Raw genomic sequence first — 20,039 nt, 5'->3', positions numbered from 1 at the left:
AATTTTTTGTGGATAGTTTTCTGTTTTACTAATTTAAGTTCGGTGAAGTTGTACAAAGCACTGACACAAACACAAACACAAACACAAACACAAACATAGACACTAGACACGACACTGACAAGTCAATACGTCAATACTGGTAATAATTGGAGATAACAAATTAATTGAATGTAATCACATATGAAATGAAAGTTATAGATTATATTCAATCTTGGTTCTCTTTTAACTTACTATCAATATGCGCGTAATCACAAACAGGTTTTTATCTATGTAATTGAGTCCAATATGTTAACTTTAGGTACCATCAAGGAAGCCTGTACTCATGTTGGTATTGCCAAATATGGACGACCAATTGGATTAGATGAAAAGATGAAGGCGGATCTTATTGTTATTGGATCTGTTGCCATTGACCCGACAACAGGTGCTCAATTGGGAAAGGGAGAGGTACATTTAAATCCCCTTTTACATTTCTTATGTTTATGTTTAATAAATCTCATGTCCATTTCCTATTATCCATCAAAAGGATAGAAATACGAAATTAGGTTATATTTCACTGGAAACCTATGTGAATAGTGATGTCAAGTTAAATTGTAGTATGGTTTTACGATCTTACAACTACTGGGTGTAAAATCAGATTCTGGTAGGATCTCTAAGATCGGTAGGCCTCACTTAAAGACCGGCCCAACCTTTAGACAAGTAAAGGAAGGACTTTAGGCCCACCAATATACATGTGTAGTGTCAGGTAGCTTAGGTAAAAAATAGCCTCCAGCCTTATAGGTTTCTGTTTTACTAATCTAGATTTTTCTTTCTTGAGGACGTGTCTTTTTTCTTTTTGATAAAATGCATGGCTTGTTTTTAATAGTAGTTATATAGGAAAAGCTATAATAGTAAGGATATTCGTGATGTTCGCGAGCGAGCTCTTCGTGAGATATAGAATCACTCTTACTCCATATCTTAGAAGTGTAATTATAAATTTCTTACTTCTCTAGACATTATTCACCAATAGTAATTGTAGATAATAATTGATCTAGCGATGAATGACATTTTAATTTGTTACTGAACTTTGAACTTGAATGTTCCTTCAACTAAGAGAGGACTGAATTGCAGGGAGTTGTTGAACTTGAATATCATATGCTGTGGTATATGGGAGCTATTAATGATTCAACAATAATTGTTACATCTGGTAATTTTGGTTTCTGCTTTTGTAACTTTTAATTAGCCATTCCTTCAAAGGCTTCTCAAAGATGATTTAATGTACATTTAGTATTCATGCTCCTTCCATGCTTCAATCAAGTTCATGAAACCATAATATTTTGTTTTTCAAAAGGAAATCTTTCGCTTCTTTACGAAGATAAATTACTCTAGATAGTTTATATTATTTGTGTTTTACATCACATGATATTCTCTAAGATTCTAACCTTTATTATGTAAGAAACGGTTATGCTTTTGCTAAAAAAGAAGTAAAAGATGTTGTATCTACCACAGTCCCATGATCCTCTTTATGATCTTGTTTCATTTATTAATTTGCTTATCATATATGTGTAAAATTTGAAATTTATTGTTATATAACACAATGAGAACTACCCTTACAGTGCGTGACTGCCAATTGGTGGATGATATTCCAGTTGAAAAGCTGTTAATCCATGATGTATTAGCGGATATTATTTGTACTCAAACTCACGTCATTTTCAAACATACATCCATTCCAAAGCCTCAAGGTTGGTGATTTTTTTTTTTTAAAATACTTTCTGTTATGTTTTTCTAAAGTTTTCTCAATAGGTATATGCACCATAGTAAAGTAACTGCTATGTTGTCCCGTAAGTGTAGCTCAGTTGGTAGCTAGTCGCAGGGACATTATTTGCAGGGGCTGGGGGTATAATAGGTATATGGACCATAGTAAAGTAACTGTTATGGTTCGAAACCTGGATTCCCCACACTTAAAAGCATGTGAATCGAGCCACTAGGTTTCTTTAGTGACAAAAAAAAAAAAATGGTAAAGTTATAGTTAAATATAATTATTATTTCATTTAGATATATAATTTAAATTTATTTCTTTTTGTACATAATCTAAACTTGAATAGAATATAAATTATGAAATTAATTATTCATTGTATTTTTTATTTTTTTGACAGCGTGATTCTATGAGCAAGTCTGTTTTTCTTACGTTTTTATAATAGGTATATGGGTTAGACTATATTAACTCTTATGGTTAAATATAATTATTATTATTTCATTTAGATATAACTATTTCAATTTATTTCTTTTAGTATAGATTCAAAGTTTGAATAGAATATAAGTTATGAAATAAATGATTCAATGTATTTTATGATTCAAAGTTTGAATAGAATATAAGTTATGAAATAAACTTTTTGAGTCCTTATCATGTTGGATGTCAAGTTGCATCTAATATTTTTATTATTAGATCATGCAAGACCTTTTGAATTATGAAGGTATGACTACGATGGTTTTTCACTGAAATTATGCATCCTACTGTTGGAATAAGTTGTCCAGATTTTTTATAATTTTTTGTCGATAGTTTTCTGTTTTACTAATTTAATTTCGGTGAAGTTCTACAAAGCACCGACACAAACATAGACAGGACATTGACCAGTCAATACTAGAAATAATTGGAGATAACAAATTAATTTAATGTGATCACATATGAAATAAGAGTTATAGATTTTATTCAATCTTGGTTCTCTTTTAACTTATTATCAATATACACGTAGATGGAAAGATGTTGTTTAGTCCTCAACCACGTTTGAGGACAGGTTTTTATCTATGTAATTGAGTCCAATATGTTAACTTTAGGTTTTTATCTATGTAATTGAGTTCAATATGTTAACTTTAGGTACTCATGTTGGTATTGCCAAATATGGACGTCCAATTGGATTAGATTAACAAATGAAGGTAGATCTTATTGTTATTGGATCTGTTGCCATTGACCCGACAACAGGTGCTCAATTGGGAAAGGGAGAGGTACATTTAAATCCCCTTTTACATTTCTTGTGTTTATGTTTTAATAAATCTCATGTTCATTTCCTATTATCCGTCAAAAGGATAGAAATACGAAATTAGATTATATTTCACTGGCAATCTATGTGAATAGTGTTGTTTAGATGTCAAGTTAAATTGCAGTATGGTTTTACGAACTTAGAACTACCGGGTGATCTAACTCGGGTGTAAAATCAGGTTCTGGTGGGATCTCTAAGCTAAGCTTAGGTAAAAAAACGGCCTCTAGACTTATGGTTAAGTTCCTTGTATTTAATCTAACATTGTGGATTCAAATCATATATGTTTCTTATGGCCTCAGGTTAGTGTTTTCTTTGGGCCTACAAGTATGTTGGGCCGGCTCTGCATCACTTAACCATCAATCGGCTAGAAATATGAAATTAGATTATAGTTCCTTTCAATCTGTGTGATCTTGGCTAGAAAAGTTTACTTTTGCATGGTGTTTCACCTGCTTGCTTAAATATTAAAATTTTCTAGCCAATTAGTTCATAGCGCTCACAAACACGATTAAAATTTTCCAACCAATTAATACACGAGTAATGCTAAATATATCAAAAAAGTAAATAGCAAGTTTGTCCCGAATGACGATGCACCATCCACTTGCATTATTTAATTATTAATAATTGAGTTTCTCGTGTATTTTGAATTTGCTATCAGTGCTTATGAAACTGCATCTAGTTGGGTTAAACTGATTATATAGCTTCATATTTGTGCAATTAGATTGAGTTAGACATGTGGTTTTTTCTTTCTTGAGGACATGTCTTTTTTTTTTTTTTCTTTTTGATAAAACGCATGGTCTGTTAATAATAGTAGATATAAAGGGAAAAAAATATATAATAGTAAGGGTATTCGTGATGTTTGCTAGCAAAGCTCTTCATGAGATATAGCATTACACTTACTAGATATTTTTGAAGTATACTTATAATTTTTTTACTTCTCTAGACATTATTTACCATCCTTTCTAAAAAGACATTATTTGCCAATAGTAATTGTAGATAATAGTTGATCTAGCGGATGAATGACATTTTGATTAAGCAATTAGAGTTGTGAGGTGAAATTCTGCTAACTAATAGGCTCTGAAGCATGGGTACTCCAAACATGGAGAAGTACCGGTACCGAGTACGCACTCGTACCGGGTACGCGTATGGTACTCGTAACTTAGTACCGAACCGTACCTATTTTTACTTGGTTATTTTGTCTTAGTTGGTGCAGCAAAAACGTAAGGGCGTTGAAAAAATTACCAAAATTATCTTGCTTTTGATGAAAATAGTAGAGGGGATGCACACAAAAATAAAACTCTCAAGCAATATGATGATAGAAGTGTAGTAATTCACTTGAAAAATCTTTTTTTTTTTTTTTTTTTATGTTTTATACCAACGTACCCGTACCTTCATTTTTTTAAATTTTCCGTATTACGTACCGGTACCCGTACCGGTACCTATGCATCATAGCTAATAGGTCTAATTTATAGTAACCATAATTAATTTGTCCAATAATTTAGTACCTATTTTTGATATGAAAAATGAAACAGATCCAATTAATTTGATGAGTTTAATTAGACAGAGGGTTTAATTACTAACCAATTCATCTTCGATTTTTATAAGACCAATTTGATATGACCGACATAAATTTTTGATATATAAAAAAAATTATTTTTTAAATTTTACATATTTCAAATGATACTTTTTTTTGTTGAGAGAATTTCAAATGATACTTTTGTCGTCATGACTAATATTCTTTAAACGTTGCATTATGAAAATTCTTTGGATCCGATCTCTATTGACCAATTTTATTTCACAATATTTAAAACATTAAAATATCAATTATGACATTAATTTGTATCCATAGTTGTTAAAAAATAATTAATCAAAGTTAGCAAGCATTAACTCAATTTGTTTAAAAACAAAAAATAAACTAAAATTAGATCAGATGAAAAGTTTTAGATCGGGAATAAACCAAAATGAACTCTTTCTTTTATAAATAAGCCTCGATGAAAAGTTTTAGCTTATGTGGAAACTAAATGTTTTGTTCTAAGAAAACTCACGAGAATAGAAATCAAGTTCTTCTTCTTCTTCTCAAAATCCAAAACAACAACATGAGAAACCCTTTTCTTCCTTAAACTCACGTAAGAGTATCTTCACTCTCAATGACGAAATCCTTATTCTCAATTGCTTCTTTGATTTTAAATTCGAAATGGATCAAAATACAATGACATATTTCACTCATTTTTATAACTCCTTTAAGAAGTTGCTTGGTGTGAAACCCACACAAAAGCAACTTAGAAAAATGGTCTTGAAGTTAAAACAAAAATATGAGAAGATGAAGAAAGAGGAAAACCAAAAATTTCCTCTTAAATCCTATTATGTTCTTGAGAAGAAAATATTTGACCTTTCACACATGATTTGGGATAAAGACAATGAATAAAAGAAAGAAAATGATGCTAAGACGGAGGAGCTACATATTGTTGTTGTCGTTAAGGAGGAGTCTACAAATACTGATAAAATGAGTTTTTCTATTTTGAGGGAAATATTACAGGAAGGGATGAAGTTGATTGGGGAGTTGGTTTGGGTAGAGTTGGATAGAATGTGGATGAAATTGAAAGTTCAAGAGATGGAATTGGCTTTGGAGCGTGCTGAGTTTGTCAAGGACTCGGCTGACGCCATTTCTAAGGCATTGCGTCATCGTCTTAGATAGGTAAGAACATGCAGGATATAACAATTGTTGTTAGTGATGTTTTGATTAGATTATGTTACTAAGCAAAATTGCAATGCATAGATTGTGGATGATGTTTTGATGATGTTGCTTAATCCTTATTTATTGTGTTTCATTATATGCAAAATTATGTTACTAAACAAATTAACAATTCCAACATTACTTGCATATAAGGAAACACGATAAATTTATTGTGTTTCATTATATGCAAAATTATGTTACTAAACAAATTAACAATTCCAACATTACTTGCATATAAGGAAACACGATAAATTTATTGTGTTTCATTATATGCAAAATTATGTTACTAAACAAATTAACAATTCCAACATTACTTGCATATAAGGAAACACGATAAATAAGGATTAAACTACATCATCAAAACATCCTCCACAATCTATGCTTTGCATTATTTGCTTAGTAACATAATCTAATCAAAACATCACAACAACAATTGTTATATCCGCATGCTCTTACCTATCTAAGACGAAGACGATCCTTGCAATGCCTTAGAAATGGCATCAGCCGAGTCCTTAACTAACTGAGCACGCTCCAAAGCCAATTCCATCTCTTGAACTTTCAATTCCTTCCACATTCTATCCAACTCTACCCGATCCGATTCCCCAATCAACTCCTTCCTGTAATATTTCCCTCAAACTAGAAAAACCCATTTTGTTAGTATTTGTAGACTCCTCCGTATCGACAACAACAACAACAAACTCTAGCTCCTCCTTCTTAGCATAATTTTCCCTCTTTTCTTCACTGCCTTGTCCCCAAATTATGTGATAAAGGTCAAATATTTTTCTTCTTAAGAACATTATAGGATCAATGAGGAAATTTTTGGTTTTCCTCTTTCCTCATCTTCTCATATTTTTGTTTTAACTTCCAGATCCTTTTTCTAAGTTGCTTTTTTGTGGGTTTCACACTAAGCAACTCGTTAAAGGAGTTATAAAAAGGAGTGTAATCTGTCATTGTATTTTGACATGTTTCGGATTTGAAATCTAAGAAGCGATTGAGAATAAGGATTTCGTCATTGAGAGTGAAGATACTCTTACGCGAGTTTGAGGAAGAAGAGGGTTTCTCATGTTGTTTTGGGTTCTGGGAAGAAGAAGAAGAACTTGATTTCTTTGCCATTGAAAGAAAGTAAAAAAATATAGGAAAAGAAGTAGTGAATTTTGGGAAGAACTTGATTTCTTTTCTTGTGACTTTTCTTTGAACAAAACCTTTCGTCTACTCGTAAGTCAAAACTTTTCATCTAGGCTAATTTATAAAAGAAAGAGTTCATTTTAGTTTATTCCCTCTCTAAAACTTTTCATCTGATCTGATTTTAGTTTATTTTTTTGTTTTTAAAAACAAATTGAGTTAATGTTTGCTAACTTAGATCAGATCCAATTAATTTTCATAATGCAACGTTTAAAGAATATTAGTCATGACGATAAAAGGATCATTTGAAATATGTATGCTCATAAAAAATAAAATTTGTTTTTTGTATATCAAAAATTTATAACATGGTAGCTAGCTGCCATCACCTGCTAAAGAGGACTGAATTGCAGGGATTTGCTGAACTTGAATATCGTATGCTGCGGTATATGGGAGCTATTCATGATTCAACACTAATTGTTACACCTGTTATTTTTGGTTTCTGCCTTTGTAACTTTTAATTAACCATTCCTTCAACAGCTTCTCAAAGATGATTTAATGTACATTCAGTATTCATGCTCCTTCCATGCTTCAATCAAGTTCATGAAACCACAATATTTTGTTTTTAAAAAGGAAATCTTTCTCTTCTTTACAAGGGTAATTTACCCTAGATAGTGTATATTAATTGTGTTTTACATCACATGATATTCTTTAAGATTGTAACCTTTATTATGTAAAAAACGGTTATGCTTTTGCTAAAAAAGAAATAAAAGATGTATCTACCACAGTCCCATAATCTTGTTTCTGATCACGTTTCATTTATTAATTTGCTCATCATATGTGTAAAATTTGACAATTTATTGATATATAACACAATGAGAACTACCCTTACAGTGCGTGACTGGCAATTGGTGGATGATATTCCAGTTGAAAAAGCTGTTAATCCATGATTTATTAACGAATATTATTTGTACTCCAACTCACGTCATTTTCAAACATACATCCATTCCAAAGCCTCAAGGTTGGTGAATTTTGAAATACTTTTACTGTTATGTTTTTCTGAAGTTTTTTCAATAGGCATATGGACCATAGTAAAGTTACTGTTATGTTGTCCCGTAAGTGTAGCTCAGTTGGTAGCTAGTCGCAGGGACATTTTTTGCAGGGGCCGGGGATCGATCCCCGTATTCCTCACACTTAAAAGCATGTGAATCTGGTCACTAAGTTATTGACCAAAAAAAAAAAGTTTAGTTATAGTAAAATATAATTATTATTTCATTTAGAAATATAATTTAAATTTATTTCTTTTTGCACATATGAATAGAATATAAATTATGAAATTAATTATTCAATGTATTTTTTATTTTTTTGACAGCGTGATTCAATGTATTAGAATATCTATTTTTCTTACATTTTTATGATAGGTATATGGGCCAGAGTATATTAATTCTTATGGTCAAATATAATTATTATTTCATTTGGATATAACTATTTCAATGTATTTCTTTTTGTATAGATTCAAAGTTTGCATAGAATATAAGTTATGAAATAAATGATTCAATTTATTTTATTTTTGACAACATGATTCAATGTATTGGAAAGTTGTGCTCATTGCTACAACCTAGTAATTTGGTTGTGCCTGTGCGGGCATTTTATGTGGAACTCCGGGTCTAACCCGGGTCACCACATTCCCCCCTCCCCGTGTATGTATGTTTATTTGTGTATGTGGTGGGCTGGTGGCCACTAAGCCAACAACAAAACAAACAAAAGATATTATGAAGACCCTAATCTTACGAAGTATTTATTAACTTTTCAAGATTTTATTTTATTTTCTTGAAATAGTTCTTTAAAACCCTATTCTCGTAAATTTGGACCTAGATTCACTGCTGTGATATTTTCACCCAGTTTGACGTTGTAATAAATCTCCGCTGTTTATTTGAAATTGGATGGTTTAAATTTCAACCTCGGTTCGGTTTCACACATTAAAAGAATCTCCTCCGTTTACTTCGGCCAGATGGGTCGAAGCTGTAACGACGTTCGATAAAATCCAAATCACAAGTTTTGGGCCTTGTGAGTAACAAAAATAAAAAATAGTTTTGGGCCTTGTATTGGGCTGGAATTTACAACAGCATAAAAAACACGCGTAACACAGACACACACACACACACTCTCTCTCTCTCTCTCTCATCGTGCAGTAGCTCTCTTTGTTTCTCTCTCTCATCAAGTAATCTCTCTCCCTCTCTCTTGCTCTCTTGTTGCTTTTCTATGTAACTGTCTAATTTTCTAAGATACCACCGCTTTGATGAATTGTTTGCGCCCTTTTTTACAAATTATAGATCCCCTTTTGCTGTGGATCAATTTTTTCACCACTTATAGATTCATTTTTCAAATTGGCATTTGAGTTTTTCTTAAGTTCAATTGAGTAGCAAATGAAGTTTGAATTTTTATTCGATTAGCACTTTGTTTGAGAAGCTTCAAGATTTTATATAATTGAATATTGATTTTATGAAAATTTGGTTTTGAAGATTAATTTCTATGATTCATATGCGCAGTTTTTTTTTTTTCCCCCCTTTTATTAATTTGTGTTTCGAAGTTGGAATTTTATTGTTGAGTTTCATTGTAAGCATTTGTACGTTTGGGTAAAATGTTATTAGTATATTGTAGGGTTTGATCATTAATGCTACCATCTGTGCATGTTTGGAAGAATTGTGAGATTGAAAAATCACGCTAAGCCACTGTAATTTGTGAAGCAAAAAAGTGTAGCTTTCGCCAAAATCACGGTGGTTCATTGTTTTTTGTCAATTTCACCGCTCATCCAACATGATTAATGAGCTGAGGAAATCCGAATGAATTTTAGGGTTGAACGTTTCAAAATTAACTTAATCACTAATTTATTAGTTTTTGTCAGTCAATCTATTGATGAGTTGAGGGATGTTGAAGGAATTCTAACTTACAGGTTTTTTGTATACAGGTAATTTGAAATGGCTGAACCTTCGAAGGTCATTCACGTTAGAAATGTTGGACCTGAGATAGCTGAAGTAATATCTCTTACCCATCTCTCTTTATGTTTGTAGTTTTTTATTATGATTATGTCATGGATTCACTTGATTAACCCGATTATGGTCTGATCTGTGTTTTTTTTTTTTTTTTTTTTGTTATATTTACTCTTGTCTGCGAAAGGAAGAAGCTAGTTTAGATCCCTATTGATATTGTAATCAGTTCTATATTTCTTTTTTATGATATGATTTGATCTAATTGCTATGTTTATGAAAGAAATCTGCAAAATCATGTCGGTAGATTATATTCTGTTGACAGAATTTGAAGTATCTTGTGATGAATCATAAATGATTTTAAATCATGCGATATTTGCATAAATTGGTGCAATCATGGGTCCCTGATATGAATGTACAATTCAAAATTTTCGTTAAACTTCTTCCTATTCTTCCTTCAGTTTGCCAATTTTTATAATATAAATTGAAAATTTGTTAAATCGTACATTCATATCAATGACATAGAATTGCATCAATTCATGCACATCACTTGAATGTCAGTGATACGGATATATGTTTCATCTTATTCGTCATCAATATTATTCTTGTTGCAGAACGATTTGCTTCTGCTGTTTCAGCCTTTTGGAGTCATAACAAAGCTTATGGTGATGCGTTCCAAAAATCAGGTTTTCTTTCATTCCTTCAAATGAAGCTTATGGTGACTCTTACAAATAGAACTCAGTTGAATTGTTTCATTATTCTTGCAGGCCCTTCTCCAAATGCAGAATATTCCTTCTGCAATTAGGGCTGTAGAATTTTATGCAAATGCTCAACCAAGCATAAGGTAAGCATATATTATTTATTTCTCTTTATGCAACTTGACTACTATTTTGTTAACTTGATGTTGGACTGCATATTTTTGGTAATTGAAAAGCACTATTCAATCCCATTGATGTTAAGAAATTGCAGTTTACGTAACTTACATAATTATCGTTATGTTTCATTCAAGGGGGAGAAATCTTTATGTCCAATTTTCCTCTCATCGAGTAATAACAACAACGAATCAAAGTCAAGGCCGAGAAGATGAGGTTGGTTTTATTTTGGTTTTTCTTTATTTGAAAAATATATACCTTTTTGGTTGTGGAAAAAGAGGAGAATCAATTAGCCTTTTTCTTTTGGCATTTGTATTATCCATATTTTTGTGATCTTTACCACATACATAATATTTTACAGTTCCTTATAATGGGTTTATTGCAAAATTTTCTCTTTCTGTATATCATGTATCTTATACTTCTCTATTTATTCTCCTTATATCTCTTTTCTTTCTCTATGCGGTCTGCGGTCGCCAACTCTTCGGATGCTCAGCCAAATCGAATTCTCTTAGTTACAATTCATCAAGTGTTGTATCCTATGACTGTGGATGTGCTACACCAAGTATTTTCTCGCCATGGATGTGTGGAAAAGATTGTAACATTTCAGAAGTCAGCTGGTCAGATTCTCAGATTTATTTCTTTCTCTATCTTTCTTTTCTTGTGAAGAGCATTTGAGATTATTATGCTACAACTTATTTTGAAACATATCAATATTTTTTTTATCTTCTGTAAATAAACAAGGTTTCTGTAAGTTAACAGGAAAAACGATGAAACAAGGTTTTTACATTAGTGAAATTATTTTTCGTTGTTTTTAATGTTTCATGGAATGGTTCACTTTTCCCAACACAATAACAATATCCGTAGCCCCTATAATTAGATATGGGAAATGAAGAATATCGCTGCTTTTGATTAGTGCTATATGTCATGAGAAAAATCAGTCACAAATATCATGTCATTACACTCGTCAATTTTTAAGAATCAAGAATATACTTTTCAACAAGATTTTGACGAAAAACTCGGGTGAATGGCCAATAATATTATTTTGTGACACATCATGATGAACCATTTTGTGACATCAAGCAAATTCCTTATTGTAATGGATGGAAATTATCGTTATGTAGGGTTTCAAGCTCTCATCCAGTATGAGACTCGTCAGAGTGCTGTGACTGCCAGAGGTGCATTGCAGGTTGTTTTGCGATTACATGAACTTCATGCTTTACTCTTCTTGTTAATTCTGATATTGTTTTTTCTGAATGATGATGATTTTACTTTTGGAATTTTTGTAGGGACGCAATGTTTATGATGGTTGCTGTCAGCTGGACATTCAGTTCTCAAAGTAGGTTAAAGTTATCTCTTCCTCAGCAGTTTCATTTTATATATTAGTTTCGGGTGTGAGTTGAAAAGACTAAAGTTCCACATTGAAATGAGCTACGGCCAAAATATAATAGTGGGTTTAGAGAATTTTTGTGTGCTCCTTTGCTGGCTCATTTTGTATCCTCTCACCTTTTTTTTTTTGTCTTTACTTTTACCTAACTATTTTTTTTGTTCTTCGTTTGATTCATGTTAATTGCAGCCTTGATGAACTACAAGTGAACTACAATAATGATTGGTCAAGGTGATTCAATCGTTTTTTTTTTTACTTAACGTGATTTATCTTTTAACATTGTATTCATCGTTGTTGAGTTTATTCTTCGTTTCTGCAGGGACTTCACAAACCCAAATCTGCCCACGGAGCAGAAAGGCCAATCTTCACAAGTACGTTCTATGTGAATTTTTTATAATCTATTTTTTTGTTGATCTTTGTCAACTTCATTCTAATACTATTTTCATCTTCTATGAGATAGTCTGGTTATGGCGATGCAGGAAAGTATGAAGGGATTCAAAGTTCTGGACCTAGACAAGGTGCTAAATATTTTTATTTTCTCGGGTTGATTTGTTTTGTTTGGTTATTTCGGTCATTTGTAATATACTAATATTTTGTCATTTGCTTTTTACAGCTGGATCCTCACAGGTGGGTACTTTTCACGCTTAGTTGAAATCGCCATATGCAATTATTGATACCCGGTTTAATATATGAAGAAGTCGCTATCAGTTTGCATCTTATAAGAAATGTGCAACAGTTTATGTCTCTTAATTTTCTATTTTCCTAGTTTTCCTTTCTATTTTCTTAATTTTCTGAATATGCTGAATTCCTAGTTTTCCTAATGCCTCCCTTTTGAGAGTCCTAAATTTTAAGATGGTGTTAGAGCCCCTCTGAGAAGGGGGAGCCTTGGCGCAACAGTATAGTTGTTGTCACGTGACTTAAAGGTCACAGGTTCAAATCTTGGTGGAACCCCTTCCCAGACCCTGCATATGTGGGAGCTTTAGTGCACTGGGTTGCCTGCCCTTTTATTAGAGACTATCTGAGATCTGTTGGCGTACCTGCTATTCGGAGAGTCGGGTCACACTCCAAATGTCCAGTCCTGGCCATGAGGGGTTTGTTGAGAGTCCCAAGTTGGATGTAATATGACTCGGAAATGAGTTTATACGTCTTTCATTTTACAAGTCAGTTTTGTAGGATTGAGTTAGGTCCAAATGAAATTGAGTCTCCCCATTAGCAACCAATTGTGGGAATTTGATTTTTCTTATTTTTGACAATAAATCTAGATGGGGACTGATGTTTTATTCCTTTCTTATTTTAAATATATTTACGTGCAGCCGGCTGCACGGATCTGGTTTTATAAAGAAAAAAATTAAAGAGGGAGTAATTCTTAAAAATAAATTTTTAGGGACAAACATATCTAGAAGCATTTTTTTTTTCTTTCGCATATTGGGGTCAGATTCATAGGGAGGTTTTTATTGAGCTTTCTGCATCGTGAAACTGTATTAGGATATTCTTACATTTGGTGATACACATTTAATAAATTTATAATATTTTCATCCAATTTGTGATAAATGACATAGTACTGTGCACTGCACATGCACTTAAAATGTTTTGTTTAGCTTAATTTAAAGATTTCCATTCTAAAGATTTTAATTATTAGACGTTTTAAACACATAGGTTAATCCCTCCACATACTTATCAACGTGTTTTGAATTATAGATGGACAATGCTCAAGCAATTGAAGCTGCCTTCGGGGGAGATTTGCCTCCTGGAATAACTGGAACAAATGAGAGGTGTACAATTCTCGTCACAAATCTCAATCCTGATGTAAGTACATCTGAGTGTGACATTTTTCATTCTGCAAGAAAGAAGATATCTATCCTTTATTTTAATATTTTCTTCAAATTTGGTTATTTCAGAGAATCGATGAACATAAACTGTTCAACCTGTTCTCTCTTTATGGGAACATTGTCAGAATCAAAATTCTCCGAAGTAAACCAGATCATGCACTTGTTCAGATGGGAGATGGTTTCCAAGCTGAATTGGCGGTACACTTTCTGAAGGTTAGTTTCATGCATACCTTGGTTATTATATAATCTTTATACTAGATCTTGTGATATCTTTATAGTTGTGCCTACATATTAGAATCTGAGTGTGAATGTGCGAAATTTAATCTGTCTTAAACTGTATAGTTTGATTGATATGAACTCTTGTATTTATTGAGATGCATTCAATTCAGCACTCTAAGAATTATTGAGAGTTGGCAGCAACGCAATTAACACTATTGATGACTGTTGGCAGCAACGCACTTGGCACAATACAGTCACTGATTTATATACAGTGTACTTGTACTACATGAACACAATATTCACACTATATATGCAGATACACGATACTCTAAAACATGAGAAAATTATTATATTTTTCTATTTTTGTTAGAAGATATTACGGCTATTAGTATTATTGTTAGTGGGCTTAGACATGTATTATTACTCATACTTCGGTTGTGCTAGTATTAGTCATCTTTTTATATCTTCTCCTTTTTCTGTCTATACCCTTTTGTCACAGTGTTGTCATAATCGCGATTTAGATCGCAAGATCATACAATTCCATGATCTCACTCAAGCTTGGGGACCCAGATTGCATGGAGAATCGTATTCCACTGAGTTTGTGGTGAAATTGTAAAAGATCTTGCAAATATCTTGCGTCCTTGTTTTGGAAGAAGAATCAGAGAAAAGGGGATGAAAGAAAGCTATTACCATTTTGTTGCTTGACTTAATTCAAAAACCGAGTGGGTCTTTTTTTAAAACTTTTTTTTCTTTCTTTTTTAACAATATTTTTACTGTTGTTTTCTGTTCTACATCAACATTGGTTTGGGCTATTTTACTCGTGAACACCCATTAATTAATTAAGTAAATAATGATGAATTAATTTAAAAATTTCCCTAACCATATTAAATTAATTTTCTTTATAAAATCAATTAATAAAATATTTCTTAACTCTACATATACTTTTCTTATTTCCTTAAATCAACCATATTTAATGGAAAAGGGGTTAACTTAGTTTATGTAACATGTGTGTAATTTTTCATTTTGGTAGCATCTTACCATCTCACATTTTACGATCTTAGACATCGAATCAAAGCATTTTTATTTGATTAAATGGATACGTAAATTTCCTCATTTTAGTGATTTTAGGGGTATTCAAAGTTCTTAGGCATTGATTAAAGCATCAGTAATATTATTGACGAGTGTGGTCAGTGAGTTAACAACAACATTCACACGATCCAAATTCACTCCTTTTGGACTAGACATCGATAGTTGAAAAGTCACGGACAACAAAGAACTTGTTGCATTTTTGCTTGACCCATTTATATTTGTAGAATAGGAAATGTTTTGAGCATTGGAAAGAGATTGACTATATTAGAATTGACAAATCCTGAAAAAAAGAAATTACATCGTTGATGAATTTTGACCATTGATGGAAATCTTTAACTCTGGTATGTTAAAAGGAGAAAACACAATATATGATCCCAAAGGAGTTGTGAAGCATTCTTGAATGATCACCACAACGTTCGGTGGAGGAGGTTCCATAGGCTGCTTGCATTAATTATTGACAATCAAGTTAGTAATACCGAAATCGATAGTTCATGTAAGCAGCCTATGAAACCTCCTCCACCAAATGTTGTGGCGATCATTCAAGAATACTTCATAGATCCTTTGGGATCCTATGTTGTGTTTTCTCCTTTTAACATACCGGAGTTAAATATTTCAATCAATGGTTATGATTCATTAACACTGTCACTTCTTTCCTCAAGATTTGTCATCTCTCACTATAGTCTGTCTGTTTCCAAAGATCAAAACATTTCCAATTCAACAAATATCAATATGGGTCAAGCAGTAACACAACAAGTTTTTTGTTGACCGTGGCTTTTCAACAATTGATGCCTGGTCCAGAAGGAGTGAATTCGGATGGTGTGGATGTTGCTGTTAACTCACTCTGAGCACAATTGTTAATAACATCAAAGATGCTTCGATCAGGGCCTAAGAAGTTCTTTGAATACCTTAAAAATCAATAAAATGTGGAAATCTGCACATCCATTTAATCAAATATTAATGATTTGATTAATTTTGCAAAACGTAAGATTCCAAGAGGATAACAAGATTGTAAAATGTAAGATCCTACCGCATTGATAAATTACACATCCATACCATAAACTAAATTAACCTTTTTCCATTTAAAAATAGTTGATTTGTGGAAATAAGAAAATTACTTGTAGTTAAGTAATATTTTATTCAAAATTATTTGATTTTATTAAGAAAATATTTAATTAATTTAATATAGTTAGAGAATAGTGGAATTTATAATTCATCATTTTTTACTTAATTTATTATTGGGCCTTCATTGATAAAACTTTAGCTCAGCTCCTGTGAAATAATTTTTTTTTAAAAAAAAAAAATTAGAAAAGAAATAATTTTTTTTAAAAAAAATGTAACATAGTAGTAAAAACTAACAACGGCTGGAGTTTTTATTACTCCCATTAGCTGCCATCATCTTATCAGCAGCAGCACTGTGACATCTTTCCCCTTCTAGAGAAAACCCAAAAATGTCCGTGCACTGATTTCTCAATTTTGTCTTTTCTTTTTTTCAAAATATGTGCCGGGTGAAATTTTTGTCTAATTCTTCTCTGCTTGCTAAGTGCAAACTCTGCTATGCTTGTTGGTCAGTGGTCACCCCATCTTCCTCTAGTTTGAGTTTCATCTGTTTGGATCTCTGCTGTGCTTACGGGTTGCTGTTGTTTCGACAGTCTTCCCGCAAAACTCTTCTCTTCACCTAGTTGAGACATGTTTCTGTGCGTGTTGAGTATTGTTTGGTACCCTTTCTTTTGATATGGTACTTACTTGGCGGGTTTGTTTTAGTCCCGTTCCCCCACATGAAATATATCATTCCCTCTAATCTTATGCTTCTTTATAAATTGTAAACTGGCCTATTCCTTTAGGATAATTTCTTCTTTTTATAATCACCTGTTTCTGTTACCTTGTTAATGCTGATAGGGATCTCATTTAGTCTGTGAAGTTTATTTTGTTTGGGACACTAATAAACTACCCGATTTGTATTACGGGAGCTACAAAGCAAATTAGAAGACATTACTAGGTGTTATGATACTCATATCTATTTTGGCGAACAGTTTAGAGGTCACAAGTACTATAGAGAACACTTACATGTCAACATTCTGAAGTGTCGATAGTTTCCATCTTAAATTTTGTTGTTTGCAGTTTGAGAATTAATCCCAAATTGCCAAGTAATCTGTTGAATATCAAACAATACGAAGAAATGTTGTTGAAGAGAAAATATATCACATTTTGGTTTCAATGTTCTGTTGTAGTAGTGAGTTTTAAGTTAAGTTTTTGTCATTTCGTTCACTCCAAACACTTCCAATTGAATGTTCGTATCCTAATCATGCCGTTTCCGTGTCTCCAGTCCTGACTTTGTTTTCACTTGCCCATCAGAAATATTTCCCTTGTAATTAAATTAGTTTTAACTTTCAATTTCAAGTGTTAGTGGATATATTTTCTTGATACCTTTGTATGCAACACAAATGAAATTGACATTATACTATTAGATAGATTGTGTGCTAAAAGCATGTGTTTGATTCCATTAATGTACTTTGTGACTGATTATTAATCTAACTCTATTGTTTTTGTTGCTTGTAGATTAGTTTGTTTTTTTCTGCTCAAATTGATCACTAAAACTTTTTCAATTTCAAATATAGGGTGCCATGTTGTTTGGAAAGCATTTGGAGGTGAACTTCTCAAGGTCTCCAAACATAATCCCAGGTGCTGATACACACGAGTACACAAAGTCAAATCTGAATCGGTTCAACAAAAATGCTGCTAAGAACTATCGGTATTGCTGCTCACCGACAAAGATCATCCACATGTCAACTCTCCCACAAGACATTACTGCCGAGGAGATTGCATGTCTTTTGGAGGAGCATGGAGTCATCGTCAACTGCAAAGTCTTCGAGACGAATGGGAAAAGGCAAGCCCTTGTTCAGTTTGAGTCTGAAGAGGAGGCAACCGAGGCCCTAGTTTGCAAACATGCAAGTTTAATTTCTGGCTTGGTGGTCCGCATCTCCTTTTCGCAGGCGCAAAATATATGATGCAATGCACTTTGGTAAAGAGCAAAGGAAATCTATCTGTATTTGGTACAAAGGATTCTCAATTTTAGAAGGATAATTTTTATGCAGATAATCCCATCTTCATTGGTTGTGGATTAAGTTATAAAAACCTGTTTGTGACTTTTACTCTATCTTCTCATCTTCATTGCCTCTATAAGTTCTTTTATGTTAGATTCTGACATAAAGTAGATGAGGCAAAGGTTTATGGTTGCAGATGCATGAAGTTTTGAGTAGAAAAGATATAATTGTTGATGTATATTATTTGGAATTCAGACTTTTAGTTGGCCTTTCTGTTTTATTATTTGGAATACAGGCTTTTTAGTGTTTTTGAGGTATTTATTTATCTTTGATCTCTCTTGCAGCTAAATCTCTCTCCCTCTCCCCCCCTCTCTATATCTTTCTATCTTTCTCACACTATTTGAGGCAATTAGAAGCTTCTCACGGTGCAATGTGATTTCGCTTAGTAAGCTACAATAACACACTAGCCATTTGTTTTTGTGCAGCTGTTCTGCCATCATGATTGATGAAAATTGAGTAAACATTTTACACCTTTGTATTATCCAATCCAAAAGTGTTACTGAAAATTGCATTTTAGCTCTCTGCGTCGGTCGATTTGGAAGTCTTCAAATTTTTTTGAAGTTTCACATAGGCATGGCAATGGGGCGGGGTGGGGACGGGTTTTACCTTCCCCGTCCCCATACCCGATTTGAATATACTTACCCGTTACCCTACCCATACCCAACGGGGTGAGAAATTGAATCCCATCCCCGTCCCCGACGGGTTCGGGTATCCCCGCCCCATCCCCGTCCCCGCATTGAATAATTTTTTTCAATAAAAAATAGAAGTTTTTTTCATCCCCAAAAGCAACGTTGTAACACATTATCCAACAATACACTCACTTTAACATTTGTTAGACAGATTGATTCAGTTGATCCTTTAAACATCAATGGTAGTTTTTATTAAAATGACAATTATCAAATAAAATAACATGACATATCATCATAAAGTAATTTTTTACATTTGGGACGGGTTTGAGTATGGGTTCGGGGTGGGTACCTATATACCCGTTACCCGTCTCATACCCGTGTTTTGAAATCGGGGAAAACCCATACCCATACCCAAACCCAGTCAAAACGGGGAAAACCCGTCAAATTGGGTTTGGTTCGAGCGGGTAACCGCGGGTATGGGTTTTGTTGCCATGCCTAGTTTCACAGAAGATGTTAGATTTATTATAGTTGTCTGTATTGTGTAATCTGGAGGTGGGTAATTTTGAGAACATTGGGGAAGGAGAAACTTCGAGGACATAGAATGAAGAATAAAAAGATATAAAGACAAAAAATAAGGAGAGGAAATGAGAAAGAGGGACATAGACAGAGGTGAATAGATCAAAGAAAAAAATGTGAAGACAACAAATAAGAAGAGAGAAGAAAAAGTGGAAGGACAAAAAGAAAGAGACATGCAAAAGCACAAAATTCATTATTATTTTTTTAAATGACCAAAATTCGAGTGTTGAGTTATTTATAGACAATGAGGGAGGTTGGTTGCTCATAACCTTGTTAAGGAGGTTACTTCATCAGTTAGTATTTAGATATTTGTCGATTTATCACGTTGTATCGAACATATTCTGATTAACAAAATGTTATAAGTTTCTTTTCTTCAAAAAAGAAATACAACATGCTTCATAAAAAGGGTACTTGCAGTGATACCCTTGAATTTGGTTGAGTACATACCCATCATCAAATTATTCAATATTAAGTTATATTTTTGTATTA

At 32.8% G+C, this 20,039-nt stretch overlaps 1 protein-coding gene across 4 annotated transcripts; it reads left to right on the top strand.

Annotated features, from left to right (window-relative positions):
* Positions 1–1,115: 1,115 nt before the first annotated feature.
* LOC146914429 (polypyrimidine tract-binding protein homolog 3-like) lies at positions 1,116–18,602 on the top strand. 4 transcript variants are annotated; one of them, XM_085717294.1, is made up of 17 exons: positions 2,852–2,979; positions 7,759–7,885; positions 7,990–8,106; positions 9,833–9,899; positions 10,466–10,537; positions 10,619–10,695; positions 10,861–10,939; positions 11,217–11,340; positions 11,845–11,909; positions 12,010–12,059; positions 12,297–12,338; positions 12,427–12,478; positions 12,568–12,625; positions 12,721–12,734; positions 13,806–13,913; positions 14,006–14,149; positions 17,860–18,602. In XM_085717294.1, exons 4-17 carry the CDS (start codon positions 9,843–9,845, stop codon positions 18,247–18,249), a joined length of 1,332 nt encoding a protein of 443 aa, XP_085573420.1. In that variant the 5' UTR covers positions 2,852–2,979; positions 7,759–7,885; positions 7,990–8,106; positions 9,833–9,842; the 3' UTR covers positions 18,250–18,602. The 4 variants fall into 4 exon arrangements, with proteins under 4 accessions (XP_085573419.1, XP_085573417.1, XP_085573420.1 ...); XM_085717292.1 differs by lacking the exon at positions 7,990–8,106; XM_085717293.1 differs by lacking the exons at positions 2,852–2,979; positions 7,759–7,885; positions 7,990–8,106 and adding an exon at positions 1,116–1,183.
* Positions 18,603–20,039: the final 1,437 nt, after the last annotated feature.

Source organism: Medicago sativa, chromosome 6, assembly GCF_051527215.1.
Source record: "Medicago sativa cultivar Bolivia chromosome 6, Bolivia_mono, whole genome shotgun sequence".
NCBI classification, from domain to species: domain Eukaryota; kingdom Viridiplantae; phylum Streptophyta; class Magnoliopsida; order Fabales; family Fabaceae; genus Medicago; species Medicago sativa.
The sequence above is the reverse complement of the archived record's forward strand: the minus strand, read 5'-3'. Positions and strand labels throughout refer to the sequence as shown.

What these genes read in the sequence shown, in the direction of transcription:
- LOC146914429 (XM_085717293.1), top strand. Translation starts at nt 9,843, where the DNA reads ATGGCTGAACCTTCGAAGGTCATTCACGTTAGAAATGTTGGACCTGAG. An exon ending in TACAATAATGATTGGTCAAG is followed by an intron (nt 12,339 to 12,426) that starts GTGATTCAATCG and finishes TCGTTTCTGCAG; the next exon opens with GGACTTCACAAACCCAAATC. An exon ending in TCACAAATCTCAATCCTGAT is followed by an intron (nt 13,914 to 14,005) that starts GTAAGTACATCT and finishes TGGTTATTTCAG; the next exon opens with AGAATCGATGAACATAAACT.